Genomic DNA, 25,676 nt, shown 5'->3' with positions numbered 1-25,676 from the left:
CATTTTAATGACGTGACAGAAGTCATTATATATATATATATATATATATATATATATATATATATATATATATATATATATATATATATATATATATATATATATATATATATATATTCATGTTTTTACATTTTAAACTGATGCACAGAAAAGACTCTCAAAGGCTAAAATGCCCTAAAATAAACGTATAGGGGAGGGGATAACATAAAATTATGTAAATAATAAAAATGAATAAAATAACAAATAAATTAATAAATAAATTAAATTAAATACTAAATACACAAAAACAAAGAAAAATACTCTCAATATTTTATCATTTGTATTGTTGAAAAGACGTTTAATATATAAGCACTCCTAGTTTCCCTTAATAAAAATGTAAAAATCACCGTTGATTAAACCAGCAACATAATTACAATAGAAATACCACAGAAAATATATCCAACATGAAGGATTATTGAATAAGTCTTTAAATAATTAGGGGCATTTAGTTTCGTACCACTGCCCTAAAAACAACTTGAAAAGCTAAAATAGTGGCATATATATGACGGCACATATTTTTTTTGTTTATAAAAATTTTTCATAATTATAACACGCCACTAGAGGGAAGCATTACAACCCAGAAACAAATGGAGATTCTTCCTGAGAAAATGGCCTAGAGGCTGTAGAAATTGCAGTTTATCGGTTTAATGAAATGCACTCTTACTACTAACAGCTCATGTTACGGGATGTATTATTTTTCAGTGTTAAAATGCTTGACAGATTTAAACTTGATTAAACCTTTAAATACATTTGGTTGACTCATAAGCATTCTCACACAGTATTTTCAATAAGCCTCAAACTCATCAATTTCATATAGACTAAATTGAAATACAATCACAGCAAACTCCGCAAAAAATTCTTAGACTATCAAAAAGAGAAACACAGCAGATTTAAAGCAATTATTCTGACCCTCACAACGTATAAAGACACAAGCCAAATAATAATGGTATTTTTTTTTTATTATCATTACCATTAGTGTTACACAACAGATTTAACAGTATATATACAAAAGTGTTATCTCTGCCCCGCTTTAAACCAAAAAAGAAATTATCTGAATGACCCGGGGTCAGGCTGAGTTACACATGCAGCTCTAAAATGAGGAAATTATTATATCCTGCCTTTCCTGTGACCTTCGTGTTCCTTCAGCCAAATTTATATCAAAACACTGACCCACCCACTCATAACAGATGACAAATATGGCATTCATAGTGGAAACTGCAGCAACAAAGAAAATATGCAGAGTTAAGTCTTGAAAAAGGCATAAACAGCATATTAATATTTTTCAGATGAACTGAACCATATAAAGGGAGGGGATCGGTGGTCATAAACAGCTTATGTTTTTATGGCTGTATGTGCAGAAAAGTGACAGACCAGCACGTTATGATGAATTTATGCCACTTTGTTTGCTGTGTGGGCGTCAGGGCAAATTTAGTTTGCATGCGAATAAGACAAGTTACTTTCATAGAAAATTTTGGTGTCCTCTGCGCCAGGTGATAAAGATCATTTTGCATGTTCCACAGAAACTGGACACGTTCCAGATGTGCGAGACCACCATTATGAGAAGGGGTGTGGGGTACGATAAAAATGGAACTGCTGTATTGACTAAGAAAACCCACCCTCTTATTTTGCCTTGACAGTTTTAATCTGTGCTTTTGTGTTTTATGGCAAACTGAAGTAGTAAAAAGTGAAGTAAAAAAAAAAAAAAAAAAGGAATGATTTTAAACATTTTGGCATCAAAAAGCATAAAGGAAAAGACATTAGGAAATTATACAGAATTGATTCCATAGTTAAAGATTAATCAATACTAATTAAGTCATTCTTTTGTTTCTGTGTTAAGTCATTGTCCGTTGCTGTCTGAAGTGTTAAGAATTGTACGTTACCTTCACAATCTCTTGTGTAGGTCAAATTAGTGCAGTAACAAAAGTAACCAGGTCTAAAATCTGGCTCATGAGCATGGAAATAAATAAAACAGCACCCCATTCATTCATTATTTGGATTCTTAAACTAGTGTAATTGATACCCACTTACACCAGAGCATCTGGTGCAAGAGGCTGACAAATGTTTTGAATTGAGAGGAAGACTTTAGTCCCCAAGGTCAGTCTTTAGGAGTGTGTGCTTTTCTGGATTGACATGTCCAAGGCCTCCTGGTGTTCTGGTTGTTGTGGATGGAACCCTCACATCTTACTGAAGCACTCTTTAGCGTTGTTCCACACTTGAATTCCCTAAAAACAAAAGATGCTTATTTCTTTAATATAAGTATGCCGATTCTCCCTTGTGTCTGATCAGTATTATAAAATATGTATATACATATATATTTTTTTATGCTACTCACTTTCTTGCACATGCTGATCTGCATGATGGCATAGCTGATGAGAGCCTCTCTGAGATCATGGTCTTTCTGCTCTTTAAACCTCTCAATGTCCACCCAAGCACTTTTCACAAACTCCCTACAAAAACAGACAAAGATTGTGTGAAATAATCACCCAAATAAGGCTTGACAGTAATGGATATATATTGTCATTTGGCTTTGGCTAACTGCCCTGTTTTTAGGTTCAACTTGCTCTTATTAGATGAGTTTCTCAGGGATGCAACAAAACAAGCAAAGAATGCGCATTTGTAGCATATCTGTATATTTCATAATTTCTGTAATGCCAGAGAATAAGGCAATGTAGTTTTGTTGAGTAAGGTTCTCAGCTCATAAACCACCTAATTAAGTAATTTTCTGACAACATTTATTGCCTTTCGTCATCAGCAGTACATAAATTTAGTTGCGCAGGAACAGCGCATTGCTTACTCGCATTCTGTGTTTCTTTCTTTGACCAGTTCCTCTCCTTCTTCAATCTGTGTCTCCAGCATTTTCAGCTTGGCCTCTCTCTGCTCTGGAGTCTCTTGTCCAAATAGTTTACTGGTCATTCCCTTTAGGGAGAAGGTCCGTATCGTCTACACAGAGAGAAAAAAAACAAAAAAAAGTAAATGACACCCATTGGTAAGCCTTACTATTCCTCCCATGTTTATTTGCAGAAAACTGAAATATGGACATTTTTACTCCCATTTTTTTTGGCCAAGTTGACCTAGTAATTATTCATATCAGCCAATTGGGTCAGAAAGTCTTTTGTATGTTGTTGGCTTTTTGTGCTGTTCAAATGTTTACGTTTCAAATGTGCCAATGGGATAATTTTCTACAGACTCTATTTATGCAAACGCAATTTTAACTGCATAAAACTGCTAAAAAACAAAGACCACATGCAACCCCAAAAATAACAAAATAAATATATTTTATAACCGTTTCCCTATATTTTTTTCCCCTCATTCTTTAAATATGACATTAGCCCTGGTTTATAAAAATCTTGCTGGAAAGTCCCCCATTCCAGACATAAGAGGGGTGATGTGGAGTTCTCCAGCCTCTGAGTTATGTCATGTGGTCAAATGGACACTGACCCCTGTGGCGAGTTCCTCCCGCTGCTGTTTCTTAGAGGTCAGATCCTGGGCGGCCATCTCTAGTTCATACTGTGTCAGTTCATGCTTCCTACACACTGCCCTGTAAAAAAAAAGCACATAAACCACAAAATATGCTAAATCAACCATGAACACGTATCGTTTCATTGTTTCTTATGAAAATTGCTGAACTGAAAGCCTAGATGCCCTGCAGTGTGATCACTTTCAAGAAAACTGGGAACTGATGGAGGTTTGTGTTCACAGTGTACCAAAAGTTGCATGTAACTTAATCAGCCGGTGGAGGTTATCATCTCCCAAGAGTTCAGTGAGAACAGACCCCATGTACATTTCTAATCAACCACACTGTTGTAACAGCTTGTGTTAGGTATGCTTCAAATCACATTTAAAATAGCTCAGGTAAATAAATGACCACAATTCTCATTTTCAGTGAACTGAGATAAGGCAACGTAACAGCTTTGAATATACCTTAATGCATCTGCATAGAAAAGGTACTCCTTCAGTTGATCAGCATAATGCTCCTCTTCCTCTAGAATATCATCTACAGAAGCAGCATACCTGTAACATACAAGAGTACCTGATCAAAGGACAGTTGACATAACCTGTACTTGAATTTCACCTGATGTGGTCACAGACGTGCGTACACTGCTGTTCAAATGTTTGAGGTCAGTAAGGTTTTTTTTTGTTTTTTTAATTACTTCATATGCTATATTTGTTTTCACCAAGGATGCATTAAATTGATTAACATATAATGTTTTAAAAGATTGCAATTGCAAAAAATCAGCAATCACAGAAATAAATCACAATATTGTATTGTATATGAAATTGCAATTACATTTTACAATTTTTTTTCCCAAATACAAGCAGCCTTGTTAGGAAGGAAAGACTTTTCAAAAGAATTATTTAAAAAAAACCTTACGGACCACCAATTATTTTTTACCAATACTGAATAATGGCTATTTTATTACAGATCTGAACATGACCAATACAATTATCAATGTTTGAATTAATGTAATCTGTTTTATACATGTAAGTTGTTTTGAGTCTTATGTTTCTAACTCATTAACTAGTATATGTTATCACAAATAATCATCTCTTTTTGAAAGTTCAAAAAAAAAAAAAAAAAAAAAACATTAAATAAGATTAGTAATTTTAATAATTTATTTTTTATTAAAAGTCAACCAAAATAGGCACTACCTCATGTTTTTTAATATATAAAACAATTTATTGAGTTTCTAGTAACCATATATATATTTTTATAGATACTTTGACCATGATATTAGAATATTTTAATGAAGGCAGGAATGAATTGACCAAACCGCCCATCCCTAATGTCACAATCTAGCATTTTGGTGTTATTCTACATGTGTTATTCTCTCTAAATCAGACACAGAGCCTGAGGAACTAAAGGCAAATCCACAGCATAGCCTGTTTGGGGTATTATGAGGGAAATTTGGGAATAGGTGAGAAACATGATCCATAAAACTGTTTGACAGCTGCCAAATAGGTGCTGATGATGGACAGGTTGTTTCTTTCAGTGCTGAGACAGACAGGCAGCGCACTGGGCTCAGACCTTCGACCTTTCTGCCGAGTACAGCAATCTGGAATCCATCAGAACAGACAGCAACAGAAAACCAGTAAAGAATCTAAAGGGGCTGGTTAAAGACTCACTAAGGACACTACAGAAAAGTCCCTCCCACAAAATCATCATCATCATCATCATCATCATCATCAACATTGAAAAAAAATTACCACTAAATGTTTTGGCCATGGCTCCTGGAGATTCGCACCACGATCTGCCAGCCAAATTAAAACCTGAGCCTCCCAAGGGCTCATCTTACTGGCTACTTGTTATGGGGGGATGGAAATATGAGAGGATTCAGATCAATCTGGCAAATGTGTTTTACAGCTCAGTACCAGGAGCACACACATGTAGAATGCGAGAGTCATGGGGTGTATCATACAGCGCCTTCATATTTCAGGTCCCTCAATGAGCTCTCAGAGGGTAACAGGATCGTCCCAGGTAGGAGAAACACAATCAAAACCAGCTGCAATAAAATCTTGCACTAATCCTATAAGGGTACATTAGAATGGCTCATTGCGTGTGTTGTGAACTCACGCGTCCATGTGATGGCCGGCGCTCTGCAGCCCATCTCCCATCTCTTTCTCAATGGCACTCCACTCGCTGTCCAAAACAAACAAAGACTCACATTGAACCACTGCAGCTGACCGCAGCTACACAATCACAGCCCAAAAGATTTACCCCAAAAATGCTTCTCACGAAAACAGTTTACAGAGCACGTTATAAAACTTGTCTGGCTCCTCCAAAATGAGGATATTTAATTGTAATTGAACTGTGAGAAAAATTGTGAGCAACTGGTCTATTAATCACTATTAAGAGTGTATTGTTTGAGAAAACATGAAATAAAATGCATTGTTCATATATGGACTGTTGCTATATGCTGAACACATTTATACGCAAATAAACATTGATTATTTTTCTAATCAAATCTTTCATGTTTACCAAGGTTGCATATATTGAAAGATGTTATTTATTCCAGTGATGACCCAACAAAATTTTCAACAGTCTCCAGAGCAACATGATCCATCAGAAATCATTCTAATTAGCTTTGGAGCTAAAGAAACATTACTTCTCATTAACAGACTTCGTTCAAAATAAAGTCTTAACTAGACAATGATTTATATATAAACATTATATGGAGAAGAGCTTGGGCATTCTGCAAAACACCTCGTTTTGCGTTTTACAGAAAAAATATATATCAGTGAGATTAATTATATATGAATATATATGTATATGAATGAACTATTCCTTCAAAGAAACACTACCTAAAGACTCTTCCATAATTTCCATGCACTTTGTAGACTCCATACAGGCGATCAGCTGCTCTCTAAAAGAGATGAGAAAATGATTAGATAATTAAAAAAAAAAATTAAAAAAATTAAAAATTGTATTGATCCATTGCAACCACATATATTTGTGTTTTTCTGTAGTGAAGAAGGATGTTTCTTCAAAAAGTATTCAAATAAAATCAACAGTATAGCTTTTCTTACAATTTTATCCCTAATAACACCTAATATATATACACTGCACTTAATTAGGCATTTGTTGAAGTGAAATTTTTTTCCTGAGAAACTGTCTTGACTTCGTTTACACTCACCGCCCGAACTCTCAGCAGCTGCGAAATAACAGACTGCAGCTCATCACCATAATGTTTCATTTCTGCAAATCGCCTGTGAAAGACACACACACACACACACGGGTCAAGGTTAGTTTTCATTGTTTAAAAACAGCAAAGCCATATCTTAATGCATTTCATGACACAGCGTAACACGGTTTGCAGAAATGACTTACTTGTCTGGATTCTTCACTCTGAAAGTGGCATTTAAAGCCTTTAATCTTGAATCGGCCTGTAAGAATGACAAAGGCCAAATGTTGACAGACAGATTAATGTTTGGGTTTTGTTTTTGTTTTTTTCAGTAAAACTAAATTACAGGCACTCCTTACAACAATCTTTTCTAACGACTGAGATCAGATAAACACTGTAATATGGCAATAATATACACTAACATAAAACACAGTGGGTTTTTCGGGTTTGATCCAGAACGATTCAACAGACTTCCTGTGCCTGTTTACATAAACTACAGTGCGCTGATAACAGATTCTTCACCGCAGTAGCAATTTAGTTACTTCACACAATTTTATTTTAAATCAACACATAGTTAGTCAGCCTCATATCAACATATGAATATTGACCTATGGTGAGAAGCAATATATAAATAACTGTGTCGTGGGTAGAAAAGAGAGAAAGAACCCAATGAACTGGAAAGTGTTGATATACCTTCGCTTGAAATCCCGTGTCAAACACGGTTTCCTTCCAACCATTTTCCTGTGGGGCAAAGAAAGGAAATCATTTCTGACACTGACAAACTGCATTATCAGCATGAAATGCCAGTTAAAAAATTTTTTTATCTGTTCAGATGGCAAAAGTGACATTAAGTCTGTCAATTTAACAAATTCATTTAGTTAAAACATTAAAAATTCACAAACATTCATGATTTTCTGTAATGTAGGGTATTGATAAGCTTACACTACCATTTAAAAGTTTAGGATCAGTAGGATGTTTTTATTATTCGGCATTAAAATTGTAAATGCATCACAGTTTTCACAAAAATATTAAGCAGCACAACTGTTTTCAACAAAAACAAATGCATAGAAAAATAAGAAATGTTTATTGAGGGCCAAATCGGCATATTAATGATTTTCGAAGAATCATGTGACACTGAAGACTGGAGGAATGGCTGCTGAAAATCAATCGTTTTTTTAAGTGGTAATATAATCTGTCAACATTGTTGTTTTCATAAATGTTTAGTATTTATCTCAAATGGAACTCAAACATTCAAAACTTCTGAATGGTAGAGTATGTTATAGAAATAAAATAAAAATAACAGCTTCAAAAAGACACATATTAAAATCTATATCTAATATCCATACTTTGTCTGCTTTGACTATTTTATGTTAACCATTTTTTTAGTTTGCCAATTGATAATTTTTTTTTTAATTGATGGCATTAATCGGAAGTTAATCAAATTAAAAATGTTCAAATACAGTTAATTATATGTAAATGAAGTTAATTATAAATGTATATAATTCTTTAGAAATTAAACATTTTCAAATCTTCATATCAAGAGTGGCATGCTACTGGTTTGATTCACCCTTGGCTTTGTCCAGACAGCTTTAATGAGAGCTCTCTACCTCAGTGAGGAACGAATAGAAGATCTTGTCACTGGACAGAACTGGATGTGAGGCAACTCGAAGCAAGAAGTTCTCTAGTCCCACTCTACGCCTCTCCACAAAGTCAGGATCCATGTTGTCTGCTGACAGTTTGTGCCAAACAAATTCAGCCTGTTGCAAAAAGCATTAAGTTACAGTGCATGGATGCAAATCACATTTACAAGCAACAGTAACCAATGCATTTTGTTTGCATACCCGTTTTTCAGGCAATGGTGGAACGACCAGAAATGGATAGGTAACTAATAAATAGTTTCTGAGGAGCTCAAACTCGCTGTAACGCCTCCAAAGTGAATCTGGGACAGGATTGGTCCCTTCAGATGCAGCATCTACTGGCCTAAAAACAAATTAACATACTGTCAGAAGTGGAATGAATTTTTTAAATAGCATTTCAATAAAATGCTAGAGCATGGTTTAGTAAAAACGTTGATACATAAAATAAAAAACTTCCGTCCTGAAATGTGAGGTTGGTTTAAGCTAACTTTTTAAACAAAACTGATCTGAAATGAACACAGCAGAGAGCTACAAGGTTGTGGTTCTAGTTTATGAAAGCAGTCATTTTAAGGACCTTTTCAAACACATGCCAAAGGTTTAACAGCGCTGTGTAATCTTGCTGAACTCCCAGTGCATAAAGCCATGAATGATGCTAATTTAGGAGCAGAACTCTACTAAATCACACTGCAATGAGGGAACATGTATATGAACTCTCCTGCATTAATGAAGCATCACTCTATGGTCAGAACCAGGGAAATTTCCCCCGGGACAAGTCATGTGATCATGTTTTGATGTTTTAGAATGATATAATAGTTTTATGTTTCAAAAAAAAAGTCTTTTGGACTTTCTATTTCTATGATTAAAAAAGCATCATGGTTTTCAACACTGATAGCTAAGCACCAAATCAGCTTCTTGACAAATAAATCACGGCAAACATTAAAAGCTGTTGAAAATCACAGAAATAAATTACTTTTTAAAACACTTATTTTAAGTTGCAATTATATTTCAGAATAATACAATATTATTGTGTTTTTCATCAAATAAATGCAGCCTTGGAGAACACAAAAGACTTCTTTCAAAATAGGTTATACAGTAAATGCATTTCATTCAATTATTAATCATTTTAATTAACTTAATTTAAATGAATTAATTGAAGTAATCCATGACTTTTCCATGCCTTGAAATCACACACTTTTAAACACAAACTGAACATCGTTGGAGCCCTCAATAATTCAGATGGAAAAATGCAAAAAGAATTCAGAGATACGGATGAAATATACATTGGGGGAGGGGAAAGAAAAACGGGGAGACTTTGAAATAGGAGCTTAACTTCCTGAGGGCTCATGGGAAGAAATGGGAACATATAATGTGATATCAAAGCACAAGGAAGGTGCGGATTGGCAGAGAGGCATTCTCCACTCAGAGTGTAAACTTTCTCCAAGATCAGTGGCACCAAACTGTTCTCTAAAGCCCACTGTTTGCGTGTGCAGTATGCCTTCCACATGGTCCTTACAAAAACAACTCCTTCCTTTTATGGAAAGGAGCAACAATACAGCAGTGTTTAGTTATCTCCATGACTTAATATAGGCAAGAAATTTTATTCTAACACCAGTATGACTTTACTACAGTTTATATACCGTTAAGGTTAAGAAAAAAACACTTAATCCTGAGCAACCCATCAAGTAACGTTTCTGCTTCAGACATGAATTATGCCTAAAATACATCATCTGGTCTTCTGCCCAGAGGCACTGTATGCCATTACTTTTCCAAGCAATCAAATAGGTCAATAAAACAGGAAAATAATCCCGCAGAAGGGACCTGAACCGTTAAGATCATAATATCTTACCCCAAGCAACCACAAAAAAATTGTAGGGCATGGTGCTAGCAACACGAAGGTCATGGGTTCAATTCCCAGGGAAAGCATACTGTATGGATGTTAATGTAAAAACTAAAGATAGCTTTTTGCATGCACAAGCAGCATTTTTATTTACTTAAGAAAATTGAAAAATCTAGCGCTTTTTTCGGTTAAAGGACGGTAGCAAAAACACGTTTGGAAACGTCTTGATTTCAGACAGTGATTTTACCACTAAGTATTGTTTTTGAATCATGTGATAATATGTTGCTACACTCTGGCCAGGGTTCGTGTTTGGCGCTGCTGGAAACACAGACAAAGCACATCTGCCTGAAGTGCTGACTCATCACCCTTTCCAGAACGACACGTCCCCTCTTTCCAACGCAAAGCTTAGCTGGGTGACGGTGGGGGTTCAAAAGGTGAAAGTGACACTTCTGTTGCATGTCACTTCCTGTCCAAAGGGATACCTCTGTTTTGTTTTACTTGATGTAGAAAGAACGCTAAAGTAACAGATCCAGGCACAGGAAGAAAAGGTCTAGTGTAAACATTTAAGTATGAAGTAGACTTAAAGAGAGGAAGTCCAATGGTTTCTACCAGTCTGCTGTAGCTTCCACAGTTTCTGAGCCGGTCTAGTAATGCTTTGAATCTGTGATGTTTTGAGTTAGTACAGTGTGAGCATAGTTCAGTCAGAAAGTCAATGTGTAAACTTGCTTTATCTAAAGTAGGTTATCACATTCTCAAAGAAAATAAACATAACCGAAACCTATCTTATACAACGGCTAAAAAAAGATATTTGTTTTAGATGCTGCAAACTGATTGCTTCCAAACCCCTGACCATCATTATTACTGAACTAAAGTATCAGCTATAACGCCTATGATAACAATGTAGGGTTTACAGAACTACTACACTTCTTCAAAAAAACAAGTATTTAGTTGAGTCTCATATTAGCTCAACCACAGTATAAATGTCAGTTATGTCAACAGAAACTCCATAGGCATAGAATAATTTATCAGTTGTTGATTGGATGGAGGCAGGTCTTCATGCAAACTCGTGGTCGATTGTAAAGAGTGGGCACGTTTGTATGAACAAAATAACAGGAAAGGTCCAGCATGTGTTACTTTAAATAAGAAATTGCTGGTAAATAGTGACAATCAACATTTGATTAAAAGTTTTAAAGTAGAATACTGTATACTGTAATAGCATTTTCTTATAAACAGTACTCAATTAAGCTTTCTTGAAAAATATTTTCAGTGTATATAGGATGAATTTCTATTTCATGTTGACTTTACCATGCAGAGATAAGTATTCAATTCAAATCAAAGTTGATCTTTGGCGCTATGAAAACTACTGACTCGTTCATCCCGACCCAGCAACACAGGCACAGCCATTGACTGATTTTGCGACGGGACTATTTGAAAACATTCATTACTTCGGTAATTCTGGTAAAATGACACATTTCACCCTTAATGATGACTTGTAGCACTGTGAAAATGAAGTCAAGTGTCTTACCTTGTCTCTATAAGATACACTGTATACGTCTCCTGCATGTTGACGGCATTCTTCCCAGTCCTCTTCTCTGCTTCAGCCACACTGATCTCCATCTTCTTCAAAAGATTTGTCCCCTTTTCAACCATCTGTAAATGTTGATCCAAAGAAACACAATATTTAATTTTACTACAGTAACCTTTCAATACTTTAAAATGCAAAAAAAAAAAGGTTCAGGGCACTTCTAGATAATGGTTTGGATTTAGTTATAATTAAAAAAAAATTGAGGGAGCACTTGTATATATTTCTACAAAAGATAATGGGAATGCATGTTTCTTGAACTTCCTATGAAAAGGTGTTGATCCTATGAAAAGGTGTTGACATATTTCTAGTTAAAACAGGACGTTTGGACTAATAAATAGCCTATAGATAGCCAAGAGTTGGCTTGAGTTAATGTCATAACACTGATAAAAGAAAACCAATTTAAATTGTACATTTGAGTTAGTAACAGTGTTGTGGTCATTTCTGATCACTTTCTTAGTGTATATGTGCCTATATTAAATAACTAATTGCAAAAATTGGATACATTTTGTCCCGTGTCTCAAGCATAAGCACATTAAAGAAATTCAAACCAAATTTAAAGCGGGAAAGAATATCTATTTATTGACATCTCGAAAAAAAAAACTTGCATTTGACAAGGATGCGGTCTGACAGTGTTTGAGATACTAGGTGTTTACAAACTACGTGGCAAAGCCTCTTCATGGACAGCATGAAGTAAAAGCAACTTTCTACGTACGTGGCTTTATATGAGCATTTTTCATTCCTCATTCTTTTAATTCACAAACACCGTAATAAAAAGCAACAACACGTATCCAATTTATTAAATGTCCTGGCACAACCAGCTGATATTTTAGCAATATTGACATGGCCATTCACGAGCCAAAACAAAACACTGCTAAGCGCTCGCGCACGCGGCATCTACAAAACAGCACATTATCGGCCACGCCGCATAAAAACATTCAGCCATGGACTTTACCGTGTTCTTTAAGTTGTTTTCCGACTCTGAAGGAGTCAGATCTGTGTTTCCAATCACCGCTATGTCCTCGCTTCCTGAATCCGCCATGGTGTAGCAGTCTCGCGCTTGCGCGTTAGCCACTTTCGCTCTTTCACTGGCAGTCTGTGCGCGTGCACGCGTGCGTGACATACGGTGGAACGTAAAATGGCACAAATGTTTACTTAAATTCATTCCAGCTTGAGATTTATTGAATTTATTCAGATAATTTACAGTTCCAATGAAGCATTCACGGGTCTGGCTTATGAATGGCTTGCAGCGAATTATAAATTAGGTCTATTAAAATTAATTTTGCTGATTATTTCCCAACTTTACCTGAGCCAACTTTACAGTTCAAACACAGTTTGAGCATTTTCAACATTTGTTTAAAAGTCTCGATATCACGCTGAAAATATATGTGAACAGGCTATATTTAGGCTACTATACTTAGCCTACATTTAGAAGTTTTTGCGTCACAGCAAAAGTCCTGAATCTGTCATTTTTCATATATTTTTTATTCTTTGTTTAGATTAGTCCTGTTTTAAATTTATATTATTATTATTAGTAGTAGTAGTAGTAGTAGTAGTAGTAGTAGTAGTAGTAGTAGTAGTAGTAGTAAAATAAGGAAAAAGAAATAAAGGAAGAAAAGAAAAAAAAGAAAAGAAAAGAAAAGAAAAGAAAAGAAAAGAAAAGAAAAGAAAAGAAAAGAAAAAAGAAAAATTGGACTGTAGTTCATTGTTCTTTCTGTATACATTGTGAATCGTGCATTGATAAATGCGAGTTCCTGGGCGGATCCGCTCGCACTCACATCTGGATTAAAAACATCTGGATCCGCCTACACGGAACTCAGTCACACACACACAGTCCTGAATTCTCTTACAGATGAGCTTATCTGTGTCTGTCACGAGCAGATAAAGAAAATAACGGCATTGCTTCATCAGTTTGGGATCTTTGGATTGTGAGGTATTATGGGGCGCGGAGGCTGCAGATTGTGGGTTCCAACATCTGTTCTCCTGTGTTTCTGTCGTAAGTAGATCTCCACTTCTCTCGATGCTTTCATTGTCTGGAGGCTCCACGCATCGGAGCTTTGTCTTGGGGTTTTTGCGAAAAACTTTTTCTAAACTGAAAAGAACAGATCTCATATATTTAAACACGACAGAAACCGATTTTTCTCCACTCTAAAAAGATATGGATACGCTGGATTCAGCGTCTCGGTTAAAATAGGATGCTTCTGTTGACAATCAAAATAGCTTTCTTGCCATCGCACGAAAAACAGATACTGCACATGCGGTAAATCCCTGTATATTCAAGTGCAACTGTGTTTGGGTTTACTTGAATAATACAGTTTTACAGTTTGAGTTGAAGCACCATCCACAAATAGTGGTTTTGTGCACATTTGTTTTTATAATGATGCATCAGTACATTTTTATTATGCATCACTGAACCCTTATAAAAACAAATGTGCACAAAACCACCATTTGTGGATGATGATTATAAATAATTTTATAACCTATACAGTCTTAAAAATAAAGACTATTTTTGCCATCTGGTTCCAGGAAAGTACTTTTGAAATCCAAGGAAACTTTCCATTCTAAAAAAGTTTCTTTACAGTGAAAAAAAGTTTGTTATAGATATATGTTATAAACATTAAAGAACCATTCACTGAAAGAACCCAGAATCATTCTTTAATGAAATAATTAAAAAAAAACATCAACATTTTTTTACGCTATATTTTATATAGTGTTAAAACATAAAATATAAAAAGTTCCAATTCTCACTATTAATAAATCAATAACTATGACTTTTATATCATAAAACTCCTAATTTGCTGCTTATAGTAATAGTTAGTGTGGTAGTTGTTAAGTTTAGGTATTGGATATGGTTACGCAAAATATGTTCTTTAAAAATAGGCTACTAATAAAAAGCCAATACGTTAATGCATGCTAATAATCAACTGTGGTCTCTATACTAAAGTGTTACCATATTTAAACCCTATTAGTCCTAGTTATGCCCATTATGTATCATATATAATGCTTGATAAAGAGAAGTCCAAAATACATATGTTCATCATATTTTTTGCGTTGTTAAAAATTAAAAAAGGTCCATCTAAGAGTCACAGTACAGTATAAACAGTTTGACATCAGTGACAACCTTCACATTATAAAAACAGTATAAGTAAGACTGAAAAGTATACTAAAATAGATCCGCACACATGACTATTTTGTGAAATTGTAGAACAAAAACTAGTCTTAATTTAAAACAGAATCTCAATGTGGATAAAAGATGCCACGCACTGTGACCACATGAAAACAACAAGATGCTAGGAAAGTTCCAACAATGAAACCAAATCCTAAGATCCCAAATGATCTTTGCACAGCAGGGGCCTCCTTAAACGCTATGGGTGTGTATAGAGTAGCTCCACTTACAACAACAATTATGAAATATTACCATGTGGGTGGAGAGAAGAGAACCATCACCTCTCAGTCTCGCTTATCATTTCCCATCTGTTGTCTGAAACTCCTCTAAGAAAAACCTGGGAAATATAGAGAATGTGTGCGAATGTGACCACATAGAGACACTGTAGGCTACATAAAAATACAAAGACATCCATCTAAGATCTCTCTGCATCTCTCTGCTTTGTCATTATGATTGCCCACAATGGCAATATTGTAATGACTTAAACAGAGGGTGCGATGCTGACAGGGCCTAACCCAACCCCAGTGACCTCTCAGTGGACACAGAAACTCCTTTTCTCCTTTGTTTGCCTTGAGTCCAAGAAGTTGTTCTTAGTGGGCATGGGTTTGCATGGTACCCGTGGAGGAGAAGCATCTTGTTTTCAGTGATGATAAATGGTTGATTCTTATTATTTGGCATGAGATAACAGAGCGTTTTAATAGCAATGAGGAGAGATTGCGTCTCTTATCAATGAGTAATGGGGACAGGCCCTTCACACTCCTTAACACTCATGGAGTGTGTGTGAGCCACGGTCAACACTGCAAAAACAACTTCTGAAGACATCTGTTTGTCATGAATGCGACAGTTATGCGAGTACTGCGTTCACCGTACTGTTATTCATTTAATATCAGGAAATGCTTTCAGGGATCAAGCTGAGTTTAAAAGGAATTGAAAAACTTGGAAATCTGCCACCCAGTGGGATAGTTTGATTACTGCATACTGGGGTCCCCGAAAATGCTTTATTATGGCATGTAAAGGTATATGGAACGGAAAAAGTGTGTGTGTGTGTGTGTGTGTGTGTATATATATATATATATATATATATATATAGACTCATTTAAAACAAGCTTGTTTCAAAATGTATACATTATTATTAATATTTTTATTATTAGTTATTAATATTTGCAAAATATTATTAATATTTGCAAAAACTCTCTTGTTTGTTTGTCTTGTATTTATTTTATTGTGATTTTTACAATTATGTATTTTTTATTTTATTTAATTTAAAAATAATGCTATAAAATAATGCTAAAATAATGCTAAATGTATGCAGTATATATATATATATATATATATATATATATATATATATATATATATATATATATATATATATATATATATATATACATATGTTAGAATTTAGTGTTTTAATAACAACCTTGAAGGTTGTACTACAAAACATTCCAAATAATATAAATTATACATAATCATACTTATGTATTACAAATAGGAAAAAAGAGGGGAAACTTGCTTGAGTACAAACCAAATAATTGCAGGCCAGCGTCTCTTGTAAGCACGCAGGCATTGGTTTTCCCATAAGCACTGAAGAGTTGTGCTTTAAACTTGGCTAGTACGAGAGCTTCTGGCTTCAATTTATTTCTGGAGCGGTTGCTGCAGAGTTTAATTACTTTAAAGTTTATAGAACGGGGGCTTTTGTGCTTAGCCTGAAGTTTTTTTTCCTTCAGTTTTTCTCTTTTTCTCTGTTGTCTCTTTCTCCCTTCATGTCCCTTGTTCCTCCGTGCAAGAGCTCTCCCTCCCTCTCTCTGTCTCTCTTGTATATTTTGATGGTTGGCATCAGCGGACATCTGGAAGTCTGTGTCAAATATCTCTGCACTTTCCTTTAATTCTGTTTACTGTAAGGTCGCTGCACTCCTTCGGCGAACGGCTCCCACCCCTCATCTGCTTTTAATAAACAATTAATATTGTCATGATGTGGTAGTATCAGGACAGAGGAGACAGTGTGCGTGGGAAGGAATTCAGGCTTATCCCACTTAACCACAGGAACTCCTGACACTCTCATGAATACACATGCTTTCAGTGATGTGTGCACCAAACCAAATACACCCCAGCACACAAATACACACATCAGGCCATATACTACATTTATCCAAATCCAATTAGAGATATATGAACTCCAGATGGTTCACGTAGCTCAAAGATTTGCTCTTAAATACTGTCTTGATTGCAGCTGTCATTACAGCTTTCATCCTTATGACTTTGCATTGCAGTCAGTTTCATCATTAGACCATTTTGACTGCTTTTACTGCTCTTAGGCAATGCATTTCCCAAGACTATCATAGGTACTTTACGTTGAGTTCAGGCCTAATGTATTATTATTATTACTATTATTATTCAGTGCCGAGTAACGATTAATTGTGACAAATTTATCTAAATAATACCAAATTTTTTAAAAATATTGGGGTGTGTTTTGTAACATAAATTATATGAAAAAAAAAATAATAAAAAAAAAAAAAAATATATATATATATATATATATATATATATATATATATATATATATATATATATATATATATATGTCCATGCTATTAATTTTTCATTATCCTTATTATACATTATATTGCATTTATTAAATGAGAAACTGCAATGAATAATATATTATTAAAAAAACATCCTGCATATCAAAAAATAGTTTTTAAAAGTCATCAACTGAATGTAAAAAGCTTAGAGGGTTTACGGAAACACACACACTTAAAAATATTCTGTATATATATTTACCATGTTATACAGAATATCAATATATAACAGCTACCAAACAATCTTCAATTAAAGCTATGAGACAAACTCACTAAATGCTGCTTATTTTTATACTAAAATTTTATGTCTTTATTTCAGTGTTGCAGGCGCAGAGTTTTACCCTCATAAAGACTAACCTCTGTAAGTGGTGTGACCACTCGAGTCCTGTTTGTGAAGACAACGTCTGCATGAGCAACTGCAGTCTGACCTCTTACTGTACTCTGGCAGAAGAAGTGTGTGTAGCGATATGGTAAGTCCATGGTTAAATTTGAAGTATGCATATGTGACGTGCAGTTTGCATTTATTAGTATATACACTGTTTTCTGTTAGAATACACAAGCATTCCTTGTTCTTGCTCACTTAAAAGACTTTACAGTGGCAGCATAAATGCCTATATAACTACAGTATTAAAAAAACTATAAACAAAACGTGGTAACAATATATGTCATTCATGTAAAATATTTAATTATAGTACTAAACTGGCAAAACATACAATATGATGTGCATCTTTTAACTACATGCCATCATACAAACACTATCTGCACTGATTTAATTAGTTTTGAGTTAGTTACTAGTTAATTAATTGTAAGCTGCATGTTTTTCATTCACTAAAAAGAACCGGTCTATTACAGTAATTTATTTTGTTCTGCAGTCAGACTTCACTAGTTTTGCTAGAGTTTTTCCTTAATTAACTATTGTTTTATCATAGTAAAAGTGTATTAACTGTGTTTTTCTTTCTTTTTTTGGTGTATTGATTTGTATAAAATCATGACTAAACTTATGCTTAGCATAGCTAAACCATAGTTAATTAGTGTTTGCCATGGTTTAACTGTGTAACTCCCAAACCAATGACTTGTTTCTAACAAATCAGCCCTTATGAAAGGTAACCATGGTTTTACTACAAATAAAACCAGAAAACTATGGTTACTTTTATAAAAGTTGATTATAAAAGTCATTGGTTTGGGAGTTGAACTACACTGCTACATGCTTTGATTATGGTTCCCTAAAAAGAACCGAATTATGATAATCATTTGTTCTGTTTTGCACTGTGCAACTAAATTAATAGGACAGGAAACTGTCAGCAATATTTCAGTATTAAATATGACATAAAATACATTTCAATACTGTAGGACTGAATAAGGACTTAGCTGCCTTATCTGATCTGTGGTGTAATATGGGTCACTTTTCAAGAGATTTCCTTGTAAGCCAGTTCCATCCTGCTCAGTCTATGAACAGCTTCTCGGGGAAGCCAATCGAGGTGAACTTTGAGTGACTGCAGTAGAGGCAAGCTGTGAGTAAAAAGAGAGGCTCTTCTCTGAGAGGGGTCAAACAAAGACTCCCCTAATGCTGGATAAACAGCAAACACATTTATAACCCTCAGGAAAGTTTAGACTCTGGCATAAAGAACAAAGTGCACCTCTGAGCAGGGATTCCCTGGTTAAATTTTATTCTAGATTTCATCAGAGGAACATAAAAGGACTTTTTTCTTTAGCCTGTGTTTATCTTTCTGAAGAATCGGGTCACTTTTTTTTTCTTGCAGGAAGAAGGACAATGTGAGTGTGAGTGTGCGGACACTGTGTTATAACCCTCAGGATATGCTGGAGAACATAATGCTGACAAACTACTCCTCCAAAGAGTGTCTGATGACACCTCAGCACTCTGAAGACGGCCTGCTCTTCATCTGCAGCTGTATCGGAGACCACGAGTGCAATGACAGACTCGTCTTCGAAAAAGGAGCCAATGGTGTGTTCAAATGAATACTTCAACACTGCTAAAATGTCTGTTTTCTGCCAAAACATTTTGCTTTGCATTCCAAAACCATGGCTCTCTTCCTAGACCCAGTGAATTGAATTTGCATTCATGCAGGATTTTAAGGTATCAAAGATGCATTATGATCATGATGCCTTGTAAAATACATTCATTTGGCCAAAAATCAGTTAATACATATAAGTCAGATATAAGAATGAGAAAAAAAATGGTAGGGGTGTGATGTGTAATATGCATAACAAACCAAAATACCTGTACCGAAGATTTTCAGTACAAAAACGTGTATTGTTACACCCCTAAAAATAGATATAAACTCAATAGTATAACCAGTATATTTATGTTAGGTAACTATTTTATTAGAACACTGTATTGTTTATTTAGAGAAATGTTAAAGTGACTATTTTGAATAATGTTTTCCAAACTCCTCTCATGATTGGTCGATTTCATTTAAAGCAGTGTTTGTGAGCTTTTAGCACTCTAAAAAACAGCACCTAGTGGCAAAGACTGAATTTGCATTTTCATTCAGACCAAAGCGGAAATACAAACACCTGGGTGGGCAATATGCTAATGTTTCATGGTTATGCCAACATAAAACTGCTTGGGACTCGTTTTAAAAATGACTCGTTTAAATGATTCAGAGTTGACTTTAGACAACTTCAATTCAGATAACTTTATATACAATGCACTTTTAAATTTAAAACTTTGCAGGATATTTTCATTCACTTTGCTGTGTTACACTGCATGAAAGGCCTTTTTTTTTAAATACTTTAATATCTAATTACTAAAATCACTTTTGAGTGAGTCTTTTTGTTGCTACCAGATTCAAATCAACCACTTATGAAGTAGCATTTCAATGAGTATGCTTATAAGGCAGCTGTCTTTATAGCAAGGCACTTCTCTGAAGTCTGGAACAGAGCCCATGTGTGCTGATATATTCAGTCCCCTTTGTTTCCTAGGATTCTCGAAGCTGAAGTCTAAAGACGTCATTCCAGTGGTAGTCATAAGCCTGGTTCCACCCCTCTTAGTAGCCGTCATAGCTACCATGGCTTTTTATCTTTACCGCACCCGTCAACCTGGCAAGAAACCCAAAGACTGGGGGCCACGACGCACACACTACCAGTCTCTGGATCCCGCAGAGGGCCAAGTAAATGGTAGCGATTACCGCGGCAAGCTGTCGTCCCTCAGCGATGACGTCAATTCGGAAATCTCATCGACTTGTGCAAATAATCTAAACCACAACACTGAGCAGCTGCCCATCCAGCTGGAGGCGCTGGTGGGTAAGGGGCGCTTCGCAGAGGTATGGCGGGCACGGCTCAGTCATAACGAGGGTGGGCAGTACGAAACGGTGGCTGTGAAGATCTTCCCAGCGGTGGAGTATTCCTCATGGTGTAACGAAAGAGCCATATTCTCAGACGCCAACTTAAAACATGAGAATATAGTGCAGTTCTTGACTGCTGAGGAGAGGGGCGGTACTGCTGCCGCCCCCCAGAGGCAATACTGGCTCATCATGGCTTATTATAACATGGGAAACCTTCAGGACTTTCTGGCTGGCCATATCCTCACATGGACTGAGCTGTGTTCACTGGCAGGCTCTGTAGCTAGAGGCCTGGCTCACCTGCACAGCGATATGACGCCGTGCGGCACACTAAAAGTGCCCATCGCCCATAGAGATCTGAAGAGCAGCAACATTGTGCTGAAGAACCACACCGAGTGTGTGCTCTGTGATTTCGGATTGGCTTTGCGACTCGACCTCTCGCTCACCGTAGATGACTTCGCCAACAGTGGACAGGTAGGCACAATGTTGGCTCCGATTCAAGACCTACTGAGCTGCCTTAGTGTCTGCTGCTTCTAAGATAGCACCTAAACAACATTAATCCTCACAAGGGGCTCATTTTTATGAAACTCTGCATAGTTTTTGTTGCTCAATGAGACTATGCTTTGACATGCATATGGTTAGCTGACAAATAAAAATTCAGACTGCGTGCCATAGCAAACATGTCTAAAAAACATACAAATTACATGAGAAATATGTATCTTCATTCTTAGAGTTACAAATAGCATGAAAGAGGTTTATCTTCAAATGTTAGAGATTATTTTCTCTACATTTTTGCTATCACACCATAGGACACACACTGATACATGAACTACCAACTATATATAGAGCACAGAAAACTATTGGGTAAATGTGTTTTTGTCAATATTTTAAGGCACTAAATGAAAATAAGTATACTACTAAAGGCTTGCTTTTGGTAAGATATTTAAATGTTTTTGCTGAGTATAAATACAGTAGTATTCTGAAATATAGTTACAATTTATATATACCTAGAGATTTACTATTATCAAACTTGGATAATATTTGTGGAAGATAGTGTAGTCGCCAAGAATGCGCTTCTTATGCCTGCGTAGGCAGCTCAGCCATAGTCTTATGTTGCATCCGTTGCACACACACAAATGAAAACAACCATTCCAAACCAAATCATTTCTAAATGTATCATCTGAGTAGGCAGAAATGCTCTGGGCACAGTGATCATTTCTTCAAGCTTTTTAAGTGTAACATAAAAGCGCCGAGGTTGATTTGTTTAGGTCACAGATGTAATCACATGAAACCATTGATAATTCAATTTAGCACAGTTGTCTGATTGAAATCACATGGTCTGTGCTCTGTAGGTGGGAACCGCACGCTACATGGCCCCTGAAGTTCTGGAATCCAGGGTGAATCTAGAGGACTTGGAGTCCTTTAAACAGATTGATATCTACTCGATGGCCCTGGTGCTCTGGGAAATGGTCTCTAGGTGTGACGTCATAGGAGGCAAGTAAAGCTTTCAAAGTATATTTGCTTGAAAGACTCTGTACTGTACAAAATGTAAGCATATTTGTTTTCTTTTTAACAGAGGTAAAGAGTTACGAGCCTCCATTTGGCTCCAAGGTGTGTGAGCAACCTTGTGTAGACAGCATGAGAGACCTGGTGTTGAGAGACAGAGGACGACCAGATATTCCAGAGAGCTGGACAACACATCCAGTGCGTATTCACAAAACACATAAAAAATAAGGGTATACATTACTCTTTTTTATGATACAACAGTAGAGAATAGACAGGAAGCAAGGTGGGAGAGAGATAGGGGGGCCGGATTGGGAAAGGTCCTCGAGCTAACTCAGGACGCCCATAACTCAACAGCATTATATTCACACACTTGCCCTCTAAGCTATCAGTGCAGAAAAATGTATGATTTTAAATAGGCACATTTAAATATACATTTATAATAGAAATGGAGTGCTTTTTATTAAATACATATACTTACAAAATGTAAAAAAAAAAATAGCAGGTATTTACGTGTATATGTATTAAACATTTAAGATATTAACATTTTTAAATGTTAAATATTTTTCTTTTTTATTAAAATTAAAAATATAAATGTAAAAACACATGCACAATTTTTTGACATCATATATATATATATATATATATATATATATATATATATATATATATATATATATATATATATATATATATATATATATATATAAAAAATGTCATCAAAGTTGTCTTAAAAAAAAGAAGCTAATTATTTACCAAAAGGACAGCTTAGATTAAATGTTTTCATCTGCTTCAAATGTTTTCCACTACATATGTGTTTTTTAAATTATATTACAAGTTACAAAAAAAACAAATGCAATAAATGTGATGTATACATGTGTTATAATAAATTCTAATTAGATTTTAAATGTAATTAAAATATATAATATTAATTACATGTGCACACATTTACACAATAACAACTATAAATATTTAAGGTATAGAACACATAATATCCAAACTAAATACACATTTGAAATATGCACATGTATATACATACTACTGTACTGTTACTGACATGTCTGCCTGGTCTTTTAGGGCATGCAGCTCTTGTGTGCGACTATAACGGAGTGCTGGGATCACGACCCAGAGGCTCGTCTAACAGCGCACTGTGTGGTGGAGCGCTTTAATACTCTGGCACAGGAAGAGCTGGAGAACTCCATCTGTACCCATGAACCCATAATGCCATCTACAGAAGACCAAAGCCCATCCCTTCCCTTCCTTCCTCCCTGCACGGACCACAGCACTGGCATCCGTCCGCATGTTACATCTGACACGCAGATCTCCGTTTCCTCCAGGCAACCAAGTCAAATGTGACCTGCCTGGAAAAATCAGACTTCTTGTAATCCATATTGAATCATTATGTGGAGCTGGTCTCCGTTTTTCTTTAAACGTTAATCTAAACCGACGGACAAAAGAGGGTTTCTGTTCTAACATATCCTCGTTTACTTGTATAATGTCGTTAAAGGATGTAGTGAAGGATAAAGGGCTGCTTTGTGCCGTAAAGAAAAAACAAAACATAACAAAAAACTAACGCATGCAGGTGGAGAGAAGTTAAGGGTACGTGGCAGAAAGCAGTTATTACTAACATGTTTTCCCAAAAATGTTTACCACACATAATTTTCTGATTTACAATTTTCCATTGGCCTTTCTGACTCACTCCCTCATGAAATCCACGTGATCTTCCCATAAACTTAGTTTTGGGGGGACATCAATTTGATTAACCACAGAACCACAGACGATACACCAGCATCATAACTGCTGTTTTTAGACATAAAAAAAAAGAGCAGTTTCATTTCATTGCTCACACGGGATTGTAGTCCGTTCAAATAATTGTAGAATAACTTCAAAATGTGATCTGAGCCTGACATTCCTTACGCTCCGGATGAGTTGCTTTGCACTGACCCTATATTAACCACTGACCTGATAACTTTAATTAAGTGACAACTACATGAAGGCTTTTTCTCTGTCCAGCTTCAGAAATTGAGGATGAGCTTGTTCATTGCATTCATACCGATTATAATCAGTTATTCTAATTAAAAGAAAAAAGACACTTTTAAAACAGTCCTTAGACTCACTTCTGATAAACAGGATCCTATGAGCTGGTGATTTGTTACTTTAATGTGCTTGTGTCTGAGGCAAAGAGAAACGCATGACACTGACTTGCCTAGTTTCTAAAGAGCCTGCATTCACGCTCCAATTTTTTAAAGCAATCTGAGGTTCACCCAAATTCTACAGAGCTACTTTGAGGGACAGGGAAAATTCATACCAGATTGCACACTGGAAAATGAACTGATGGAGATAAATACTTTCTGTGCAAATGTCAACATGAACATATGGCAACCTGTTGTGCTTTTTCCATTACTGGAGATGAGGCAAACAAAGATGTGATTTTGCCCATTCCTAGTGTGAACTGGCTTCACAGCTGTACAGTAATCACTTTATAAAATGTATATTCATAACGTGTCCATCGACTTTTTTTAAAAAACATTTTTGGGTTACTTTTTATACTGCTGTTGAAAGGTTTGAGGTCGGAAAGATACGTACATTAAAAAAAGGGTTCTTCTACTTTTGATCAAATAAACACAGCCTTGGTTAGTATAACACAATCACGGTTGTCCATTTTATTATATTTTAAAATGTATTCCTGTAAAGCTGGCAAAGCTGAATTTTAAGCAGTTATTTCTCCAGTTTGAGTATCACATGGTCCTTCAGAAAACATTCTAATATGCCGATTTGAGTTTTAAATCAACATTTCTTATTAATGTCAGTGTTGAAAAATTATGCTGCTTAATATTTTTGTGAAAACTCTGATGATTTGAAATAGCAAAAGTAAGTCTTTACCTGTCCCTTTTGATCAATTTAATGTTTCCTGGCCGAATTAAAGTATTAAATAACTTCTTAGTAAAAACCCTTACTGACCCTAAACATTTGAATGGTAGTATATAAGGAAAATTGTTTTATATTTTTCCTTATTTCTAATCACTGTTTTGTTTTGAAACCTGTTTCTGCCTCAGAATAAAATATAAAACTGGTCAGACTTTAAGATATGAAGTTGCACAAGAAATAAAGTTGCATTTTGAAGTATAAAATCACAGCTGTGATAAATTGACACTGTGAAATATATAGTCACAAGATAAAATTGCAAATGTGCAATATTAAGACACTATGTGAAATACAATTACACAACATGTGAAAAATAAAGTTGCAGTTACTTTATTATTATTATTATTATTACTACTACTACTCTAAAGGTAGAGAATGGGTTCCTTAGTTTTGCCTTTCCTATTTTAAGTGATCGTTAAATGTAAAAAAAATCCAGTACAAAACTTAATATTAAAAATTAATCTTAGATCATAATATTACAAGCAT

The 25,676-nt window shown here is 35.3% G+C and overlaps 2 protein-coding genes across 2 annotated transcripts; one reads left to right on the top strand and one right to left on the bottom strand.

The window, feature by feature from the left end:
* Positions 1–980: 980 nt before the first annotated feature.
* Positions 981–12,821, bottom strand: snx4 (sorting nexin 4). The gene is made up of 14 exons (XM_043249398.1): positions 12,671–12,821; positions 11,659–11,783; positions 8,501–8,639; positions 8,267–8,416; positions 7,353–7,400; positions 6,866–6,921; positions 6,672–6,744; positions 6,340–6,401; positions 5,612–5,677; positions 3,961–4,050; positions 3,478–3,577; positions 2,834–2,979; positions 2,372–2,486; positions 981–2,261 (listed from the first exon to the last, which is right to left on the bottom strand). Exons 1-14 carry the CDS (start codon positions 12,755–12,757, stop codon positions 2,214–2,216), a joined length of 1,305 nt encoding a protein of 434 aa, XP_043105333.1. The 5' UTR covers positions 12,758–12,821; the 3' UTR covers positions 981–2,213.
* Positions 12,822–13,546: 725 nt separating this feature from the next.
* tgfbr2l (transforming growth factor beta receptor-like) lies at positions 13,547–24,766 on the top strand. The gene is made up of 7 exons (XM_043248798.1): positions 13,547–13,711; positions 17,780–17,930; positions 19,221–19,423; positions 20,404–21,236; positions 22,115–22,256; positions 22,339–22,466; positions 23,343–24,766. Exons 1-7 carry the CDS (start codon positions 13,654–13,656, stop codon positions 23,619–23,621), a joined length of 1,794 nt encoding a protein of 597 aa, XP_043104733.1. The 5' UTR covers positions 13,547–13,653; the 3' UTR covers positions 23,622–24,766.
* Positions 24,767–25,676: the final 910 nt, after the last annotated feature.

This window comes from Puntigrus tetrazona, chromosome 9 (genome assembly GCF_018831695.1).
Source record: "Puntigrus tetrazona isolate hp1 chromosome 9, ASM1883169v1, whole genome shotgun sequence".
Classification (NCBI taxonomy): Eukaryota; Metazoa; Chordata; class Actinopteri; order Cypriniformes; family Cyprinidae; genus Puntigrus; species Puntigrus tetrazona.
The sequence above is the reverse complement of the archived record's forward strand: the minus strand, read 5'-3'. Positions and strand labels throughout refer to the sequence as shown.

What these genes read in the sequence shown, in the direction of transcription:
- snx4 (XM_043249398.1), bottom strand. Translation starts at nt 12,757, where the DNA reads ATGGCGGATTCAGGAAGCGAGGACATAGCGGTGATTGGAAACACAGAT. An exon ending in AGCTGCTGAGAGTTCGGGCG is followed by an intron (nt 6,402 to 6,671) that starts GTGAGTGTAAAC and finishes CATCTCTTTTAG; the next exon opens with AGAGCAGCTGATCGCCTGTA. An exon ending in AATTATGGAAGAGTCTTTAG is followed by an intron (nt 5,678 to 6,339) that starts GTAGTGTTTCTT and finishes TGTTTTGGACAG; the next exon opens with CGAGTGGAGTGCCATTGAGA.
- tgfbr2l (XM_043248798.1), top strand. Translation starts at nt 13,654, where the DNA reads ATGGGGCGCGGAGGCTGCAGATTGTGGGTTCCAACATCTGTTCTCCTG. An exon ending in ACTTCGCCAACAGTGGACAG is followed by an intron (nt 21,237 to 22,114) that starts GTAGGCACAATG and finishes TGTGCTCTGTAG; the next exon opens with GTGGGAACCGCACGCTACAT. An exon ending in AGAGCTGGACAACACATCCA is followed by an intron (nt 22,467 to 23,342) that starts GTGCGTATTCAC and finishes CTGGTCTTTTAG; the next exon opens with GGCATGCAGCTCTTGTGTGC.